This window comes from Salvelinus fontinalis, chromosome 30, assembly GCF_029448725.1.
Source record: "Salvelinus fontinalis isolate EN_2023a chromosome 30, ASM2944872v1, whole genome shotgun sequence".
Lineage (NCBI taxonomy): Eukaryota > Metazoa > Chordata > Actinopteri > Salmoniformes > Salmonidae > Salvelinus > Salvelinus fontinalis.
In genome coordinates this window covers 11,559,090-11,578,644 of record NC_074694.1, presented here as the reverse complement: position 1 = coordinate 11,578,644, position 19,555 = coordinate 11,559,090, and the positions used below count along the sequence as shown (strand labels likewise).

The window sequence follows — 19,555 nt, the reverse complement described above, 5'->3', positions numbered from 1 at the left end:
TAGACAGAGAATTACTCCTTTCTCTCTCTGAAGCTAATTTGTTCATTTTCAAAGTGTGAGATCAGTTATTTTCAGTTCTGGAATTGTTTTATTTTGTTATATTGTTTTAATGTGTGACTGGTTGACTGTGGGCTAGATCCAATCCATATCGCGGAAGGTCCCAGTTATAGCGCATTTGAAATGTAAATATAGGTTCAGATTGAGCCGACATTTAAAGAGTTTATTATGAACGCAGTGCTGCAGCACGGATCTTCCGCGATACGTATTTAATCTAGGCCTATTGTCACGGCTCCGGTTTGCACTGTCTGACTCTTCAGCTAATCACAGTTTTCATTTCACTCCCTGTGTAACTTACTGACTGTGTTTGTCACCAGTCTCTACCATGGTAAGAGCAGCAGCACGGGGAACCTGTTGGAGAGAGAGGACATGGCAGGTGTCCCTCCCCCAGACTACGGCATGTCATCTCGCCTGCTGGCACAGAGCATGCAGAGCGCAGCCATGACACACAGCAGCAGACGGCAACAACGGCCATATAGCGTGGCGGGGCCGGGCTTCTCACAGGTATTTGACTCCCATTCAACTCAGAATTGTAGAATTGACTCCCATTCAACTCAGAATTGTAGAATTGACTCCCATTCAACTCAGAATTGTAGAATTGACTCCCATTCAACTCAGAATTGTAGAATTGACTCCCATTCAACTCAGAATTGTAGAATTGACTCCCATTCAACTCAGAATTGTAGAATTGACTCCCATTCAACTCAGAATTGTAGAATTGACTCCCATTCAACTCAGAATTGTAGAATTGACTCCCATTCAACTCAGAATTGTAGAATTGACTCCCATTCAACTCAGAATTGTAGAATTGACTCCCATTCAACTCAGAATTGTAGAATTGACTCCCATTCAACTCAGAATTGTAGAATTGACTCCCATTCAACTCAGAATTGTAGAACTGACTCCCATTCAACTCATGAATTGAAATTCAAATTGAATTGGTCAAACTCCACAGGATGTAGAATTTGAATTAGAGTTTGAGTGACAGGAAGTAGAATTTAATTCAGTGGAATTCAAATAAATTCCCCTCAGTCATAGAACATGAGAGTTTCATTGAATGTGACAGGTCACACTTCTAGATACCAAAGAATAGATCACTTCTCTCTGGAAACATTGTTCATGTACTTACTCGTTTAACCTTAGTGCTTAGAATAGCTGATTATATTTCCAGCAACCATTTAATTTGCTTGGTTTCTTTTTAAAGGTCTCAGGGTCAACTTGAAGGATAAACTACTGCATTCTGGGAAATGTAGCATTTTCTCCATATTGTATAACATTTCAGATATGATATAATAACTTAGAATATTTCCATACAGTTTGTCTTCCTTGATCATTAATTTGAAGAGTTTGTCCTGAAAATATTGAATGTACATAACGACATGTTTCATGTACAATATGTATATTTGACTTCACCTATTATAGAATAGAATGGGCAGTAGAATTTCAATACTTTTCAATTAATGAAATTCTATTTCCTTTCATTCTAATTGTGATTCTGTATCCTGTTTACTACTTCAATTAAAAAATTACATTTTAATTTGAAGCATTCTCAATTCACACACACATATTCACACAAGAGGTTTATATGTACAAACCATGAAACTTTGAAAGCATTTAAAATGTGATGGTATTTTATTTTCATTACTTTACTAACTGCACCTAAAAGGATCACATACACACTGTACGTACACCAGTCGAGAGCACTTAGCTATGCCCTCATATATAGGAGGAATCAATCAACACAAGTGACTTAGGTGCCTTGTGCAGTAAACCATCAGTGTGACAGGCTGTGTGTTTAGGTCCCCGGTGGCACTCAACACAGCTTTCCCACAACGTTCTGGCCCATTAACTTACATAAACAGGGGATCAGTTCCCCTCTGCCTCACACACACAGAGTGTGTGTGTTTGTCTGAGTGTCTGTGTGTGAGTGTTTGTTTGTGTGTGTGCGTCTGTGTTTTGTGACGGGCCACACAGAGATGACAGAGCCCAGATTAGAGAAGGCTGCTTCTGGTACTGAGGAAAGTGATTGTGACTGGAGACCCGCTGATAACCGGACTAGTCCAGCTGACTGGAGACTGCTGATAACAGGACTAGTCCAGCTGACTGGAGACTGCTGATAACAGGACTAGCCCAGCTGACTGGAGACTGCTGATAACAGGACTAGCCCAGCTGACTGGAGACTGTTGATAACAGGACTAGTCCAGTTGACTGGAGACTGTTGATAACAGGACTAGCCCAGCTGACTGGAGACTGTTGATAACAGGACTAGCCCAACTGACTGGAGACTGTTGATAACAGGACTAGCCCAACTGACTGGAGACTGCTGATAACAGGACTAGCCCAGCTGACTGGAGACTGTTGATAACAGGACTAGTCCAGCTGACTGGAGACTGTTGATAACAGGACTAGCCCAACTGACTGGAGACTGCTGATAACAGGACTAGCCCAGCTGACTGGAGACTGTTGATAACAGGACTAGTCCAGCTGACTGGAGACTGCTGATAACAGGACTAGCCCAACTGACTGGAGACTGTTGATAACAGGACTAGCCCAACTGACTGGAGACTGCTGATAACAGGACTAGTCCAGCTGACTGGAGACTGTTGATAACAGGACTAGCCCAACTGACTGGAGACCTGCACACACATATATTGTCGCTGAGGCGAGAGCGGGGGATGTGCTGCATTATGTAACACCAAAACCCTTTTAACACAACCCTTTACAGGGCTTGGGTAGGAGGAGGCGGGAGGTGGAGAGGTACTGTATGTGGGCATGATAATAGTCTCTAATTGCTCAGATAGTCACATAGCAACTTCTTGGTCTTGTTTTCCCCTTCAGATTATTCCAGGGATAGAAAAAAAGTAGAGTTAGAACAGACCGTTATGTTAGTTTTATACAGCTGTCACTCTGACTAAAGGCAATGGTTGTTCTGCTGTGTTCAGCTGGCGCCCTCTACTGGCTCATATTGGTTTGGCAACTGTCAACACTTCAATGACTGATCATATGTTAATTATATAAGCAATTTAGCAGTGGTGTAAAGTAATTAAGTAAAAATACTTTAAAGTACTACTTTAGTGTTTTTTGGGGGGTATCTGTACATTACTATACTATTTATATTTTTGAAAACATGTACTTTAACTTCACTACATTCCTACTTTTTACTCTGTACATTTTCCCTGACAACCAAAAGTACTCCTTACATGTTGGATGCTTAACAGGACAGGAAAATGGTCAAATTCAAGCCCTTATCAAGAGAACACGTTGTCATCCCTTCTGCGTCTGATCTGGTGGACTCCCTAAACACATGCATCTTCTGTAAATAATGTCTGAGTGTTGGAGTGTGACCCTGGCTATCTGTAAATAATGTCTGAGTGTTGGAGTGTGACCCTGGCTATCTGTAAATAATGTCTGAGTGTTGGAGTGTGACCCTGGCTATCTGTAAATAATGTCTGAGTGTTGGAGTGTGCCCCTGGCTATCTGTAAATAATGTCTGAGTGTTGGAGTGTGACCCTGACTATCTGTAAATAATGTCTGAGTGTTGGAGTGACCCTGACTATCTGTAAATAATGTCTAAGTGTTGGAGTGTGACCCTGGCTATCTGTAAATAATGTCTGAGTGTTGGAGTGTGACCCTGGCTATCTGTAAATAATGTCTGAGTGTTGGAGTGTGACCCTGGCTATCTGTAAATGATGTCTGAGTGTTGGAGTGTGACCCTGGATATCTGTAAATAATGTCTGAGTGTTGGAGTGTGACCCTGACTATCTGTAAATAATGTCTGAGTGTTGGAGTGTGACCCTGACTATCTGTAAATAATGTCTGAGTGTTGGAGTGTGACCCTGGCTATCTGTAAATAATGTCTGAGTGTTGGAGTGTGACCCTGGCTATCTGTAAATAATGTCTGAGTGTTGGAGTGTGACCCTGGCTATCTGTAAATAATGTCTGAGTGTTGGAGTGTGACCCTGGCTATCTGTAAATAATGTCTGAGTGTTGGAGTGTGACCCTGGCTATCAGTACATTTAAAAACAAGAACATGTTGCCGTCTGCTTTGCTTAATATAAGGAATAAAAAAATATTTATACATTTACTTTTGATACTGAAAGTATATTTAAAACCAAATACTTTTATACTTTTACTCAAGTAGTATTTTACTGGGTGACTTTCACCCTTACTTGAGTAACTTTCTATTAAGGTATCTATAAAACTGCAATTTAGCAGAAACTTTTATCCAAAGCGACTTATAATCATCTGTGCATACATTTTTCTTAAGTGGCCCAGCAGGAATCTAACCGAGGACTCTTGGCATTAAACTGCGTAGTTGGTTAAGGCTTGTAGGTAAGCATTTCACTAAGGTTGTATTCGGCGCATTTGACAAATAAAATAGAATTTTTGACTCTTGGCATTAATTTTAATGTAAGTGCCAAGCAGTCAGACTAAATGGTCATTTATGCTCCCCCTGTGGTCATTTAGTCTGACGGCTGCTCCCCCTTTGGTCATTTAGTCTGACTGCTGCTCCCCCTGTGGTCATTTAGTCTGACTGCTGCTCCCCCTGTGGTCATTTAGTCTGACGGCTGCTCCCCCTGTGGTCATTTAGTCTGGCGGCTGCTCCCCCTGTGGTCATTCAGTCTGACGGCTGCTCCCCCTGTGGTCATTTAGTCTGACTGCTGCTCCCCCTGTGGTCATTTAGTCTGACGGCTGCTCCCCCTGTGGTCATTTAGTCTGACGGCTGCTCCCCCTGTGGTCATTTAGTCTGACGGCTGCTCCCCCTGTGGTCATTTAGTCTGACGGCTGCTCCCCCTGTGGTCATTTAGTCTGACGGCTGCTCCCCCTGTGGTCATTTAGTCTGACGGCTGCTCCCCCTGTGGTTATCCCCCCAAACGACAATATAAAAGTGAAATGATCAAACTGTGAAATATGGTCATGTGATGATGGCTGTGTATAGAGATGTAAAAGGCCGCTAAGCCAGATGGGAGTCTGGCTGATAAGCAACATCACTGTCAGCCGCACAGAGGTTGGGTGTGGTCAATCTCTGTTCCTGACTAGTTTTCATCAAGCTATCCACTCGAGGAAGCTTCTCAATGTAACCAGTGCCTGTAATCTGGTTCAGATTATTATTCGACCTATCAGGGTGTTTACTGACACTACAGGAACAAGATCATCCACAAGTATTGCTCACATTTATACTAATACTGTAAAACTTTGTTCTAAAACTGTATCCGTACCCATTAGATGCAGTGATCACAATATAATGGCTATATCTACCTTTTAGCTGTTTGTGACGTTGTCTGTGCCCAATAATGTTTGTACCCTGTTTTGTGCTTCTACCATGTTGTGTTGCTACCATGTTGTCATGTTGTGTTGCTACTATGTTGTCATGTTGTGTTGCTACCATGTTGTCATGTTGTGTTGCTACTATGTTGTCATGTTGTGTTGCTACCATGTTGTCATGTTGTGTTGCTACTATGTTGTCATGTTGTGTTGCTACCATGTTGTCATGTTGTGTTGCTACTATGTTGTCATGTTGTGTTGCTACCATGTTGTCATGTTGTGTTGCTACCATGTTGTCATGTTGTGTTGCTACCATGTTGTCATGTTGTGTTGCTACCATGTTGTCATGTTGTGTTGCTACCATGTTGTCATGTTGTGTTGCTACCATGTTGTCATGTTGTGTTGCTACCATGTTGTCATGTTGTGTTGCTACCATGTTGTCATGTTGTGTTGCTACCATGTTGTCATGTTGTGTTGCTACCATGTTGTCATGTTGTGTTGCTACCATGTTGTTGTGTTGCTACCATGTTGTCATGTTGTGTTGCTACCATGTTGTCATGTTGTGTTGCTACCATGTTGTCATGTTGTGTTGCTACCATGTTGTCATGTTGTGTTGCTACCATGTTGTCATGTTGTGTTGCTACCATGTTGTTGTGTTGCTACCATGTTGTCATGTTGTGTTGCTACCATGTTGTTGTCATGTGTTGCTGCCATGCTATGTTGTCATCTTAGTTCTCTTTTTATGTAGTGTTGTCTCTCTTGTCGAGATGTGTGTTTTGTTCTATATTTTTTATTTATAATCCCAGACCCTAAGAATTTGTTCTTAACTGACTTGCCTAGTTCAATTTTTATGTATTTATTTCACCTTTATTTAACCAGGTAGGCATCTCATTTACAATTGCGACCTGGCCAACATAAAGCAAAGCAGTTTGACACATACAACAACACAGAGTTACACATGGAATAAAAGAAACATACAGTCAATAATGCAGTAGAAAAATAAGTCTATATACAATATGAGCAAATGAGGTGAAATAAGGGAGGTAAATGCAAAAAAAAAGGCCATGGTGGCGAAGTAAATACAATATAGCAAGTAAAACACTGGAATGGTAGATTTGCAGTGGAATAATGTGCGAAGTAGAAATAGAAATAATGGGGTGCAAAGGAGCAAAATAAATAAATACAGTAGGGGGAGAGGTAGTTGTTTGGGATAAATTACAGATAGGCTATGTACAGGTGCAGTGATCTGTGAGCTGCTCTGACAGCTGGTGCTTAAAGCTAGTGAGGGAGGTAAGTGTTTCCAGTTACAGAGATTTTTGTAGTTCATTCCAGTCATTGGCAGCAGAGAACTGGAAGGAGAGGCAAAGGAAGAATTGGTTTTGGGGGTGACCAGAGAGATATACCTGCTGGAGCGCGTGCTACAGGTGGGTGCTGCTATGGTGACCAGCGAGCTGAGATAAGGGGGGACTTTACCTAGCAGGTGGGGCCAGCCAACGAGAGCGTACAGGTCGCAGTGGTGGGTAGTATATGGGGCTTTGGTGACAAAATGGATGGCACTGTGATAGACTGCATCCAATTTATTGAGTAGGGTATCGGAGGCTATTTTGTAAATAACATCGCCGAAGTCGAGGATCGGTAGGATGGTCAGTTTTACAAGGGTATGTTTGGCAGCATGAGTGAAGGATGCTTTGTTGCGAAATAGGAAGCCACTTCTAGATTTAACTTTGGAATGGAGATGTTTGATGTGAGTCTGGAAGGAGAGTTTACAGTCTAACCAGACACCTAGGTATTTGTAGTTGTCCACATATTCTAAGTCAGAACCGTCCAGAGTAGTGATGCTGGACAGGCGGGCAGGTGCAGGCAGCGATCGGTTGAAGAGCATGCATTTAGTTTTACTTGCATTTAAGAGCAATTGGAGGCCACGGAAGGAGAGTTGTATGCCATTGAAGCTCGTCTGGAGGGTTGTTAACACAGTGTCCAAAGAAGGGCCAGAAGTATACAGAATGGTGTAGTCTGCGTAGAGGTGGATCAGAGACTCACTAGCAGCAAGAGTGACATCATTGATGTATACAGAGAAGAGAGTCGGTCCAAGAATTGAACCCTGTGGCACCCCCATAGACTGCCTGAGGCCCGGACAACTGTCCCTCCGATTTGACACACTGAACTCTATCAGAGAAGTAGTTGGTGAGCCAGGCGAGGCAGTCATTTGAGAAAAAAAATATATGTATCCATCCATCCATCCAGGAAAGCCAAAGTTCCAAAATTCTGGGCATAAAATAGTTTATGAGAGCATACAAAATATTTTGCTGTGAATTATGTGGATGATGTTAAAACTATCTGTTGGGCTGATGTGATTAAGGAGCATCCAGACGCTGCACTTGATGAATTTATGAATTTGCTTCTTCCAATTATAGATAAACATGCATAGGTTAAGAAACTGACTGTTAGAACTGTTAAGGCTCCATGTAGTGGTGAGGAATTGAAAAACTGTATGGTTGAAAGAGATGGGGCAAAGGGATTGGCTAATAAGTCTGGCTGCACATCTGACTGATTTACTGCAAATTGAGAAATGATGTGACTCAAAAAAAATAAAAGAAACTGTATTATGAAAACAAGATCAATGATACAAAGGACTTTGGAGTACTTTAAATGAAGTTCTAGGCAGAAAGACAAATTCAACTCCATCTTTCATTGACTCAGATGGTTTATTCATCACAAAACACTTTGATGTTGCCAACACATTTTTATAATTATTTCATTGGTAAAGTGGGAAAACTTTGGAAGGAAATGCCGACAACGAACAGTGAGCCATCTTGACTAAGAGATGAGGAGAGACTGACTGGATCACTTTTTATTTTTTATAAGAAACGTGTTGAAAAATTAGAGGACAACCATCTAAATGGTTTGCGTAGTCAACTTACACACAGCTCTGATACATACACACACTTACCCCGCCAGACATGCCACCAGGGGTCTTTTTCCAGTCCAGTATTATATAGAGCCATTATTGCATGGTACTCCCTTCCATCTCATATTACTCAAATGAACAGCAAACCTGGTTTCAGAAACCAGATAAAACAACGTCTCACGCCACAACGCCTCGCCACTATTGGACCTGGATATATATATATATATATATATATATATATATATATATATATATATATATATATATATATATATATATATATATATATATATATATTTGTGTGGCTATGTGTGCCATTTTTAGATTAATGTAGTTCGGTCCCTGAGTTGTTCTTGTCTGTTAATGTTCTGTATTATGTCATGTTTTGTGTGGACCACAGAAAGAGTAGCTGCTACTGTCGCAACAGCTAACGGGGATCTGATCCTAATAAAATACAAATTACCCCTCAACCATCCCAATGGACATTTACAGTATTTAATTGTCACTAATACATTTATGTGTATATAGTGCTATTTGTATATATATATATATATATATATATATATATATATATATATTTTTTAACATTTTCCTTGTTTTATTTCACTAGTCCTGCATGTTGGAGCTCGGCGACTAAGATTTTCACTGTACCCTGCAATCACACCTGCAACCCTGTACATGTGACTATTGAACACTGAAGCTGAATCTAAGCCAGATACGACCACAAACTACTACTGACAATATCTCCAGCAATTCAATAGATACAGTTCTGGATTTGCCAATCAAGCAATACTGTTATCGTGTATTCTCAACTTTCTAGTGTGACACAAAAGTGCCAATGACTTGATGACTGAAAAGTGTTTTTTGTCTTTGTCTCCACAGCAAGGACTTGAACAGTATGAGCAACGTTTCCCTCTGAGGTAAGGGCCACTTTTTGTCTCTATAGATGAAAATACTCGGTTGTGATACTGAATTGATAAGGTTTGTCCGGGTGCCACTAGACTGGATATGATTTCATGGACTTGTAAACACTACAAGTAATTAGTGTCCTTAATAGGATAGGAACTGCAACATAAAGTCATGGACTTGTAGACACTAAAAGTAATTAATGTCCTTAATAGGATAGGAACTGCAACATAAAGTCATGGACTTGTAGACACTACAAGTAATTAGTGTCCCTGATAGGAACTGCAACATAAAGTAATGGACTTGTAGACACTACAAGTAATTAGTGTCCTTAAGTATTCCCCTGATAGGAACTGCAATATAAACTATCAAACTACAAACAAGGACCTATCAGGTTTTTGTTGTGTTAATTGCCGTATCATTTTAAAGGTTTATTTTTGGTGTGTTTCCCTTTTTTTCCCCCTGATTTTAAATTTTTTAACATTTATTTATTTGATGACGAGACCTATCATGATGAGACAGAAAGGTTGGTTTGCCCAAAAACCCAATGTTGGACCAATGGGAATCACCTATCCTTATGCCGTTCCTAGTGGGTCAAATAAATATTTTCCCTCCGTTTTATCCTATTACTTTGAAACATATTTGTTGCTTTAGCTGGCTTTTTGCTTTTATCGTTAACTTTCATTTAGGCTATTATAAATTTGATTTCAGGGAAAAGCCCCAGGCTTGAACACTCCCCCTCCTAGATACTGGCCCTTCCATAGTATTGTTACTATCCCTTCTACGTTGCTGCCCCCACTGTGCTCTGTGTCCATGTATATAGGCTACAGTATACTAGACCTGGGTCCATATAATGTGTTTTCTATGCCATTTGAACTCGGGTCTGCAGTAAATGTTGAATGTGAAAGGCTGTCAGTTCATTTGTTGCAGCATATCAAAGAAATGAGATTGAAGACATGCAATTATTTTACTGTCTTCTCCTTTTTATATCTGGGGAAAGGTTATCTTAACTGTATGAAATAATACGATAGTCAAATACTCATCATGAATGGATGAAGGGAATGTGCAGACGGAGGCAGCAACATGGGACCCAGCGCCAAAATTGGCCAAACTAAATACCCGTAGATTGTGTATTTGTCTGTGGTTGTGTTGCTCCTCTGTTGTTTCTCTGAGTGCCTATATACTGTATATACCTGGAAGCTTCTCCTTTTCTTTGTTCCACAGTTCCGAAGGGGGAACAGTTACGAAATTGATTTCGACAGTGTGAGAAGGGACAGACAGACACAGACTCGGCTTGTTGTTGCTGCTGCTGCAATACGACTGACTTACTGACTGCCAGGCACCTCTGCAATCCCTCATCATCTGCCCTCCTCACCAGTCACTCTAACCCTCACCCCTCCACTCCTCTCTCTAACCCACCACAACACCCCCCCCTCCGGCGCTTACCAGTCTACTCCCCCCCCCCCCCCCCCCCCCCCCACACACAATTCCACCAAGGGAAAGACTTGTCTATCCTCCTTGCCTTCCTGCCTCTCTCACCTGGCACTTTCACACTACTGGGAAGTTCCTAGGCCAAGCACTGGTGGAACCAGTACCCACCGCTAATGGGCTGACACTATCCTGACACCCTCCTGACACCATCCAAATCATTGGAATGATGGACTTTGTCTGAAGATGAAAATAAGGAAGATCTTTTGCTTGTCTTTCATGCATGTATATGTCTTTTCTATTCAATGGGGATTTATTCCTCTGTAAACATATATATATAATAAAATAGTACAAATTATTTAAAATAAAATCTTTAACATTCTACACCAGATTGAAGGTTGAAGGATTTATATTATCATTGTAAATCAAAATGGTAATCCAAAGGGGATTGTTTTAGTCATGTAAAGATGAAAATAAATTATTCAAAAAATGTAAAGTTAAAACTATACTGGGTCTTCTTATCCGTCAGACAATAACTTTACTTTATAGACTGTGAGGTTCTTCTGATAACGTCTAACGTTCCTCTTCAAATGAGAGGCGTATGTATCACATGTAGTGAAATAACTTAAATAAATGTAAATGTTATTTTTTCTCATAACTTATTGGGGGGGCATCCGCCCAATGAAATGGATGACCATGAATGTGTACAATACATTAATGCACCATAAAGTAAAATATATGATTTAGTATATCTATTGATTACCAGTTGATCAAAATGCACCTTAAAGACCTAATACTCTGTATTATTTGTGACATTCTCTGTAAACATGTATTATTGTGTTATTATTAGCCACAAAGTCATGTTTTATGATGTCAGAGGTGTTACCTGACAGGCAGTGTGAAAGACTTGTTACTCTGATAATCAAAAGCTTGTGGATTTCTGAATAGATCTTTTTTTTTTTGTCTTTGTAATATAAACACAAGGCTGAACGGAGAAAACGGCCCTCCTCCCTGAAAGAGTTGTGAGGCTCTGAGTAGGATTACAGTTCATGCATGAAGGTTGAAACGGCTGATAGCTGTGCACCTCGGCCATGCCACAACAAAGGTGCTACATTTCATGGTGTGGAAACCATGTTGCCAAAGCAACAGCTTCTGTTCTCATCCCCTCCAATCAGTGCGCTGCCTGGATGCCAACTTTTAACAAAGAACCATCATTGTGACTACACCGTGCCTCTTGCTGTGCATACAATAGGAAGATGAGTTGAGACTAACATCAATAAATGTTTGCTAGCTATAAACCATTCAATCTAACCGTTGTGTAATTACCATATATCACAGAAATAATAGGTCATTCTGATCTGCACACATATATATACAGAAACGTTGGAAGTGAATGAATGGATGAGATGCCCTTAAAGGAGTCATCAGTCATCCATTTGTCAACAGCACAACTGCAAATTATGGCAATAATTGGATCAATAGCCATTTAGAGCATTGTAATAAATAGCCTTTTGTCACATGTACTGTAACTCTTGCTATTGTGACATATATATTTGCAGTACATATGAAATGAACAACTGTGCAACCTCGAAAAGGGAGAGGAGTTGATTTGTTTTTGGGACTTCATTCAGCCTTCTTGTACTTTTAGTCTTTGTATTGAAATAAAGGGAATGGGAAAAAAAGCATGATATGTGAGGCAGGATAAAACATGTCTGTTATTTCTATGTGCTGAATAAAGAAAGACGCTAGTCTGTCTGCTTGTCTATATGTTCGTTAATACCTGGTCCTGTCTAAATCAGAAATTCTATCTTTGAATCACCCTTTAAATCCTATTAGATTGACCCAATTATTACAACTTGCCAAAGAGAAGAATAAGTGGCATTTACAGCCCAAAACATATTCCCGCCACAAACAAAATGGTGTCTTCTTTACATGTGCCTTGCTGTCTCTTTCCCACACCGTCTCTCTGTTTGTGTGTGACCAAACTCCTCTCTTCCCCTCGCTTTGCCAACCCCCTTCTCTGTCTATCTGTGTTAAATGTAGAGACAAAAGCGCTCTCAAACGAGTTACTACGACCAGAAGCTGCCAATGTTTCTTCTTTCTCCACTAGAATAAGGCCAAGGTAGGAGTATTCAGACTGCCACATCTGAAGAGATGGCATGACCACTCTGTGGGGGGGGCGGGGATTTGTTTGATATACATTACAATAGTCATTTACAACATTAACAATGTCTACACTGTATTTCTGATCAATTTGAATGGACGAAAATGTTTTGCTTTCTTTAAAAAAATAAGGACATTTCTAAGTGACCCCAAACTTTTGAACGGTTGTATGTATGTATGTATGTGTGTATGTGTGTGTGTGTGTGTGTGTGTGTGTGTGTGTATATACACTGCTCAAAAAAATAAAGGGAACACTTAAACAACACAATGTAACTCCAAGTCAATCACACTTCTGTGAAATCAAACTGTCCACTTAGGAAGCAACACTGATTGACAATAAATTTCACATGCTGTTGTGCAAATGGAATAGACAAAAGGTGGAAATTATAGGCAATTAGCAAGACACCCCCCAAAACAGGAGTGATTCTGCAGGTGGTGACCACAGACCACTTCTCAGTTCCTATGCTTCCTGGCTGATGTTTTGGTCACTTTTGAATGCTGGCGGTGCTCTCACTCTAGTGGTAGCATGAGACGGAGTCTACAACCCACACAAGTGGCTCAGGTAGTGCAGTTCATCCAGGATGGCACATCAATGCGAACTGTGGCAAAAAGGTTTGCTGTGTCTGTCAGCGTAGTGTCCAGAGCATGCAAGCGCTACCAGAGACAGGCCAGTACATCAGGAGACGTGGAGGAGGCCGTAGGAGGGCAACAACCCAGCAGCAGGACCGCTACCTCCGCCTTTGTGCAAGGAGGTGCACTGCCAGATGACCTCCAGCAGGCCACAAATGTGCATGTGTCAGCATATGGTCTCACAAGGGGTCTGAGGATCTCATCTCGGTACCTAATGGCAGTCAGGCTACCTCTGACGAGCACATGGAGGGCTGTGCGGCCCCACAAAGAAATGCCACCCCACACCATGACTGACCCATCGCCAAACCGGTCATGCTGGAGGATGTTGCAGGCAGCAGAACGTTCTCCACGGCGTCTCCAGACTCTGTCACGTCTGTCACATGTGCTCATGTGCTCAGTGTGAACCTGCTTTCATCTGTGAAGAGCACAGGTCGCCAGTGGCGAATTTGCAATCTTGGTGTTCTCTGGCAAATGCGAAACATCCTGCACGGTGTTGGGCTGTAAGCACAACCCCCACCTGTGGACGTCGGGCCCTCATACCACCCTCATGGAGTCTGTTTCTGACCGTTTGAGCAGACACATGCACATTTGTGGCCTGCTGGAGGTCATTTTGCAGGGCTCTGGCAGTGCACCTCCTTGCACTAAGGCGGAGGTAGCGGTCCTGCTGCTGGGTTGTTGCCCTCCTACGGCCTCCTCCACGTCTCCTGATGTACTGGCCTGTCTCCTGGTAGCGCCTGCATGCTCTGGACACTACGCTGACAGACACAGCAAACCTTTTTGCCACAGTTCGCGTTGATGTGCCATCCTGGATGAACTGCACTACCTAAGCCACTTGTGTGGGTTGTAGACTCCGTCTCATGCTACCACTAGAGTGAGAGCACCGCCAGCATCATTTGATATACGACACATGCCTACCACTTTGAAGAAGCAAAATATGTTTTATTGTGAAACAAACAAGAATTAAGACAAAACAGAACTTGAGTGTGCATAACTATTCAACCCCCCAAAGTCAATACTTTCTAGAGCCACCTTTTGTAGCAATTACAGCTGCAAGTTTCTTGGGGTATGTCTATAAGCTTGGCACATCTAGACACTGGGATTTTTGTCCATTCAAGGAAAAACTGCTCCAGCTCCTTCAAGTTGGATGGGTTCTGCTGGTGTACAACAATCTTTAAGTCATCCACAAATTCTCAATTGGATTGAAGTCTGGGCTTTGGCCATTCCAAGATATTTAAATGTTTTCCCTTAAACCACTCAAGTGTTGCTTTAGCAGTATGCTTAGGGTCATTGTCCTGCTGTAAGGTGAACCTCCATCACAGTCTCAAATCTCTGGAAGACTGAAACAGGTTTCCCTCAAGAATTTCCCTGTATTTAGCACCATCCATCATTCCTTCAATTCTAACCAGTTTCCCAGTCCCTGCCGATGGAAAAACATCCCCACAGTATGATGCTGCCACTACCATGCTGGTGTGGTGGGATGGTGGGATGTTGTTCTCGGGGTGATGAGAAGTTTTGGGTTTGCACCAGACATAGCATTTTCCTTGATGGCGAAAAAGGTCAATTTTAGTCTCATCTGACCAGAGTACCTTCTTCCATATGTTTGGGGAGAATCCCACATGCCTTTTGGCGAACACCAAACATGTTTGCTTATTGTTTTCTTTAAGCAATGGCTTTTTTCTGGCCAATCTTCCGTAAAGCCCAGCTCTTTGGAGTGTACGGCTTAAAGAGGTCCTATGGACAGATACTCCAATCTTCGCTGTGGAGCTTTGCAGCTCCTCAGGGTTATCTTTGGTGTCTTTGTTGCCTCTCTGATTAATGCCATCATTGCCTGGTCTGGGAGTTTTGGTGGGCGGCCCTCTCTTGCCAGGTTTGTTGTGGTGCCATATTTTTTAAGAATGGATTTAATGGTGCTCCTTGGGATGTTCAAAGTTTCTGATATTTTTTTATAACCCAACCCTGATCTGTACTTCTCCACAACTTTGTCCCTGACCTGTTTGGAGAGCTCCTTGGTCTTCATGGTGCCGCTTGCTTGGTGGTGCCCCTTGCTTAGTGGTGTTGCAGACTCTGGGGCCTTTCAGAACAGGTGTGTATATATACTGGGATCATGTGACTGATCATGTGACACTTAGATTGCACACAGGAGGACTTCATTTAATTCAATTCTGAAGGTAATTGGTTGCACCAGATCTTATTTAGGGGCTCGATAGCGAAGGGGGTGAAGACATATGCACGCACCTCTTTTCCATTTTTCTTTTTTTTGTAATTTTTTTTGAAACAAGTACAAATAAATTACTTCACCAATTTGGACTATTTTGTGTTATGTCCATTACATGAAATTCAAATAAAAGTCCATTTAAATTACACATTGTAATGCAACAAAATATGAAAAACACCAAGGGGGATGAATACTTCTGACTTTGTAACGTCTCAAAATGTGGAAATGTCAATGGGTGTAAATACTTTCCGAAGGTACTGTATGTATGTATGCAGGTATGTATGTACAATGCCTTCGGAAAGTATTTAGACCCATTGACATTTCCACATTTTGTGACGTTACAAAGTCAGGTTTTTTAGTAATAATGTAAAAAAAATATATATATACATTTACGTAAGTATCTTGGCCTTTTACTCAGTACTTTGTTGAAGCACCTTTGGCAGTGATTACGGCATCGAGTCTTCCTGGCGCTACAAGGCACACCTGTAATTAGGGACTTTCTCCCATTCTTCTCTGCAGATCCTCTCAACCTCTGTCAGGTTGAATGGGGAGCGTCGATACACAGCTATTTTCAGGTCTTTCCAAAGATGTTCGATCGGGTTCAAATCCGGGATCAGGCTGGGTCACTAAAGTACGTTTAGAGACATGTCCCGAAGCCACTCATGCGTTGTCTTGGCGTTGTCTTGAACTTTGGAACCACCAAGACTCTTCCTAGAGCTGGCCGCTCAGGCAAACGGAGCAATCGGGGGAGAAGAGCCTTGGTCAGGGAGGTGACCAAGAACCTCATGGTCACTCTGACAGACCTCCAGAGTTCCTCTGTGGAGATGGGAGAACCTTTCAGAAGGACAACCATCTCTGCAGCACTCCACCAATCAGGCATTTGTGGTAGAGTGGCCAGACGGAAGCCACTCCTCAGTAAAAGGCACATGACAGCCCGCCTGGAGTTTGCCAAAAGACACCTGAAGACTCTCAGACAATGAGAAACGCAATTCTCTGGTCTGATGAAACCAATATTGAATTCTTTGGCCTGAATGCCAAGCGTTACGCCTGCAGGAAACCTGGCACCATCCCTACGGTGAAGCATGATGGTTGCAGCAACATGCTGTGGGGATGTTTTTCAGGGACTGGGAGACTAGTCAGGGTTGAGGCAAAGATGAACAGAGCAAAGTACAGAGAGATCCTTATTAAAAACCTGCTCAGACTGGGGTGAAGGTTCACCTTCCAACAGGACAAAGACCCTAAGCACACACCCAAGACAATGCAAGAGTGGCTTTAAAGAAGAATGGGAGAAACTCCCCAAATAGAGGTGCCAAGCTTGTAACGTCATATCCAAGAAGACTCGAGGCTGTAATGGCTGCCAAAGGTGCTTTAACAAAGTACTGAGTAAAGGGTCTGAATACTTTTGTAAATGTGATTTTTCCGTAATTAAAAAAAAAAAAAAAAAATAGCAAAAATGTCTAATCCTGTTTTTCTTATCATTATGGGGTATTGTGTGAATATTGATGTGGAAAAAACAACAATATAATACATTTTAGAGTAAGGCTGTAACCTAACAATGTGGAAAAACTCAAGGGATATGAATATTTCCTGAGAACACTGTAGGTACAGTAGGGGTAAAGTCAAGCCGTTTAGGGTCCTATTGGTTCAAGACTTGATGCACCACTACCGCTTGCCGTACAGAAGCAGAGAGAACAGTCTATATGACTTGGGTGGTTGAAGTCTTTGACAATTTTTGGGGCCTTCCTCTGACACCTCCTGGTATAGAGGTCCTGGATGGCAGGAAGCTTGGCCCCAGTGATGTACTGGGCCGTACCCACTACCCTCTGTAGCGCATTGCAGTCGGGTGCCTTGCAGTTGCCGTACCAAGCGTTGATGCAGCCAGTCAGTGGGCAGGCTGTAGACCTTTTGGAGGATCTGAGAACACATGCCAAACCTGTTCAGCCTCCTGTGGGGGAAGAGGCGCTGTAGTGCCCTCTTCACAACTATGTGGGTGTGTGTGGAACATGTTAATTTCTTAGTGATGTGGACGACGAGGAACTTGAAGCTCTCGACCTGCTTCATGTGAATGGGGGCGTGCTCAGTCCTCCATTTCCTGTAGTCCATGATTAGCTCCTTTGTCTTGCTGACGTTGAGGGAGAGGTTATTGTCCTGGCACCACACTGCCAGGTTTCCTATAAGCTGTCTCATCGTCATTGTCAGTGATCTGTCCTATCACCGGCGTGTCATTGGCAAACTTAATGATGATGTTGGCATCATGCATCTCTGTTGATTTGTAACGGCTTGTGAGAGTTAGGGTTTGGGTTGTGGCTAGAGATGTGGCTTTAGGGTTGTGGCTAGAGATGTGGTTAGCCCCACCTCTAGCCACAACCCTAACCCCACCTCTAGCCACAACCCTAACCCCACCTCTAGCCACAACCCTAAACACAACCCTAACCCCACCTCTAGCCACAACCCTAACCCCACCTCTAGCCACAACCCTAACCCCACCTCTAGCCACAACCCTAACCCCACCTCTAGCCACAACCCTAACCCCACCTCTAGCCACAACCCTAACCCCATCTCTAGCCACAACCCTAACCCCACCTCTAGCCACAACCCTAAACACAACCCTAACCCCACCTCTAGCCACAACCCTAACCCCACCTCTAGCCACAACCCTAACCCCATCTCTAGCCACAACCCTAACCCCATCTCTAGCCACAACCCTAACCCCACCTCTAGCCACAACCCTAACCCCATCTCTAGCCACAACCCTAACCCCATCTCTAGCCACAACCCTAACCCCACCTCTAGCCACAACCCTAACCCCACCTCTAGCCACAACCCTAACCCCACCTCTAGCCACAACCCTAACCCCACCTCTAGCCACAACCCTAACCCCACCTCTAGCCACAACCCTAACCCTAGCCACAACCCTAACCCCATCTCTAGCCACAACCCCATCTCTAGCCACAACCCCATCTCTAGCCACAACCCTAACCCCATCTCTAGCCACAACCCCATCTCTAGCCACAACCCTAGGGTTGTGGCTAGGGTTAGGGTTAGGGTTGTGGCTAGAGATGGGGTTGTGGCTAGAGATGGGGTTGTGGCTAGTGATGGGGTTAGGGTTGTGGCTAGAGGTGGGGTTAGGGTTGTGGCTAGAGATGGGGTTGTGGCTAGTGATGGGGCTAGAGGTGGGGTTAGGGTTGTGGCTAGAGATGAGGTTAGGGTTGTGGCTAGAGGTGGGGTTAGGGTTGTGGCTAGAGGTGGGGTTAGGGTTGTGGCTAGAGATGGGGCTTTAGGGTTGTGGCTAGGGTTAGGGTTGTGGCTAGGGTTAGGGTTAGGGTTGTGGCTAGGGTTAGGGTTAGGGTTGTGGCTAGAGGTGGGGTTAGGGTTGTGGTTAGGGTTGTGGCTAGAGGTGGGGTTAGGGTTGTGGCTAGAGATGGGGTTAGGGTTGTGTTTAGGGTTGTGGCTAGAGGTGGGGTTAGGGTTGTGGCTAGAGATGGGGTTAGGGTTTTGGCTATAGATGGGGTTAGGGTTGTGGCTATAGATGGGGTTAGGGTTGTGGCTAAGGTTAGGGTTGTGGCTAGGGTTAGGGTTAGGGTTGTGGCTAGGGTTAGGGTTAGGGTTGTGGATAGGGTTAGTGTTGTGGCTAGAGTTAGGGTTGTGGCTAGGGTTAGGGTTGTGGCTAGGGTTAGGGTTAGGGTTGTGGCTAGGGTTAGGGTTAGGGTTGTGGCTAGGGTTAGGGTTAGGGTTGTGGCTAGGGTTAGGGTTAGGGTTGTGGCTAGAGATGGGGTTAGCCCCATCTCTAGCCACAACCCTAACCCCATCTCTAGCCACAACCTTAGGGTTAGGGTTAGGTTTGAAGCTAAAGTATTCGGGTTGAACCGGGATGTGGACATAAAGCTAGGGTTAGGGTTGTTGAATGAAAACCGCTGGAGGCTACAGTACAGTAGTTATACTGATCCACCACCATACCGCTGTAGGCTACAGTAGTTATACTG

The 19,555-nt window shown here is 43.1% G+C and overlaps 1 protein-coding gene across 6 annotated transcripts in view; it reads left to right on the top strand.

Moving 5' to 3' along the window:
- Nucleotides 1-19,555, top strand: part of LOC129828634 (brain-specific angiogenesis inhibitor 1-associated protein 2-like) — a 169,800-nt gene that overhangs the window by 143,926 nt on the left and 6,319 nt on the right. For 4 of the 6 annotated variants that reach the window (XR_008755261.1, XR_008755263.1, XR_008755264.1 and 1 more), the window contains 3 exons: nt 375-561; nt 9,113-9,150; nt 12,608-12,686. Coding sequence is in view for 2 of the 6 variants with exons in the window: in XM_055889725.1 (XP_055745700.1) it covers nt 375-561; nt 9,113-9,150; nt 10,361-10,403 (268 nt within the window). In the remaining 4 variants the exon portion in view is untranslated. Of the gene's footprint in view, nt 1-374; nt 562-9,112; nt 9,151-10,360; nt 10,604-12,607; nt 12,687-19,555 lie in introns of those variants that run through there. The other 2 variants (XM_055889725.1, XM_055889726.1) reach the window with 2 other exon arrangements.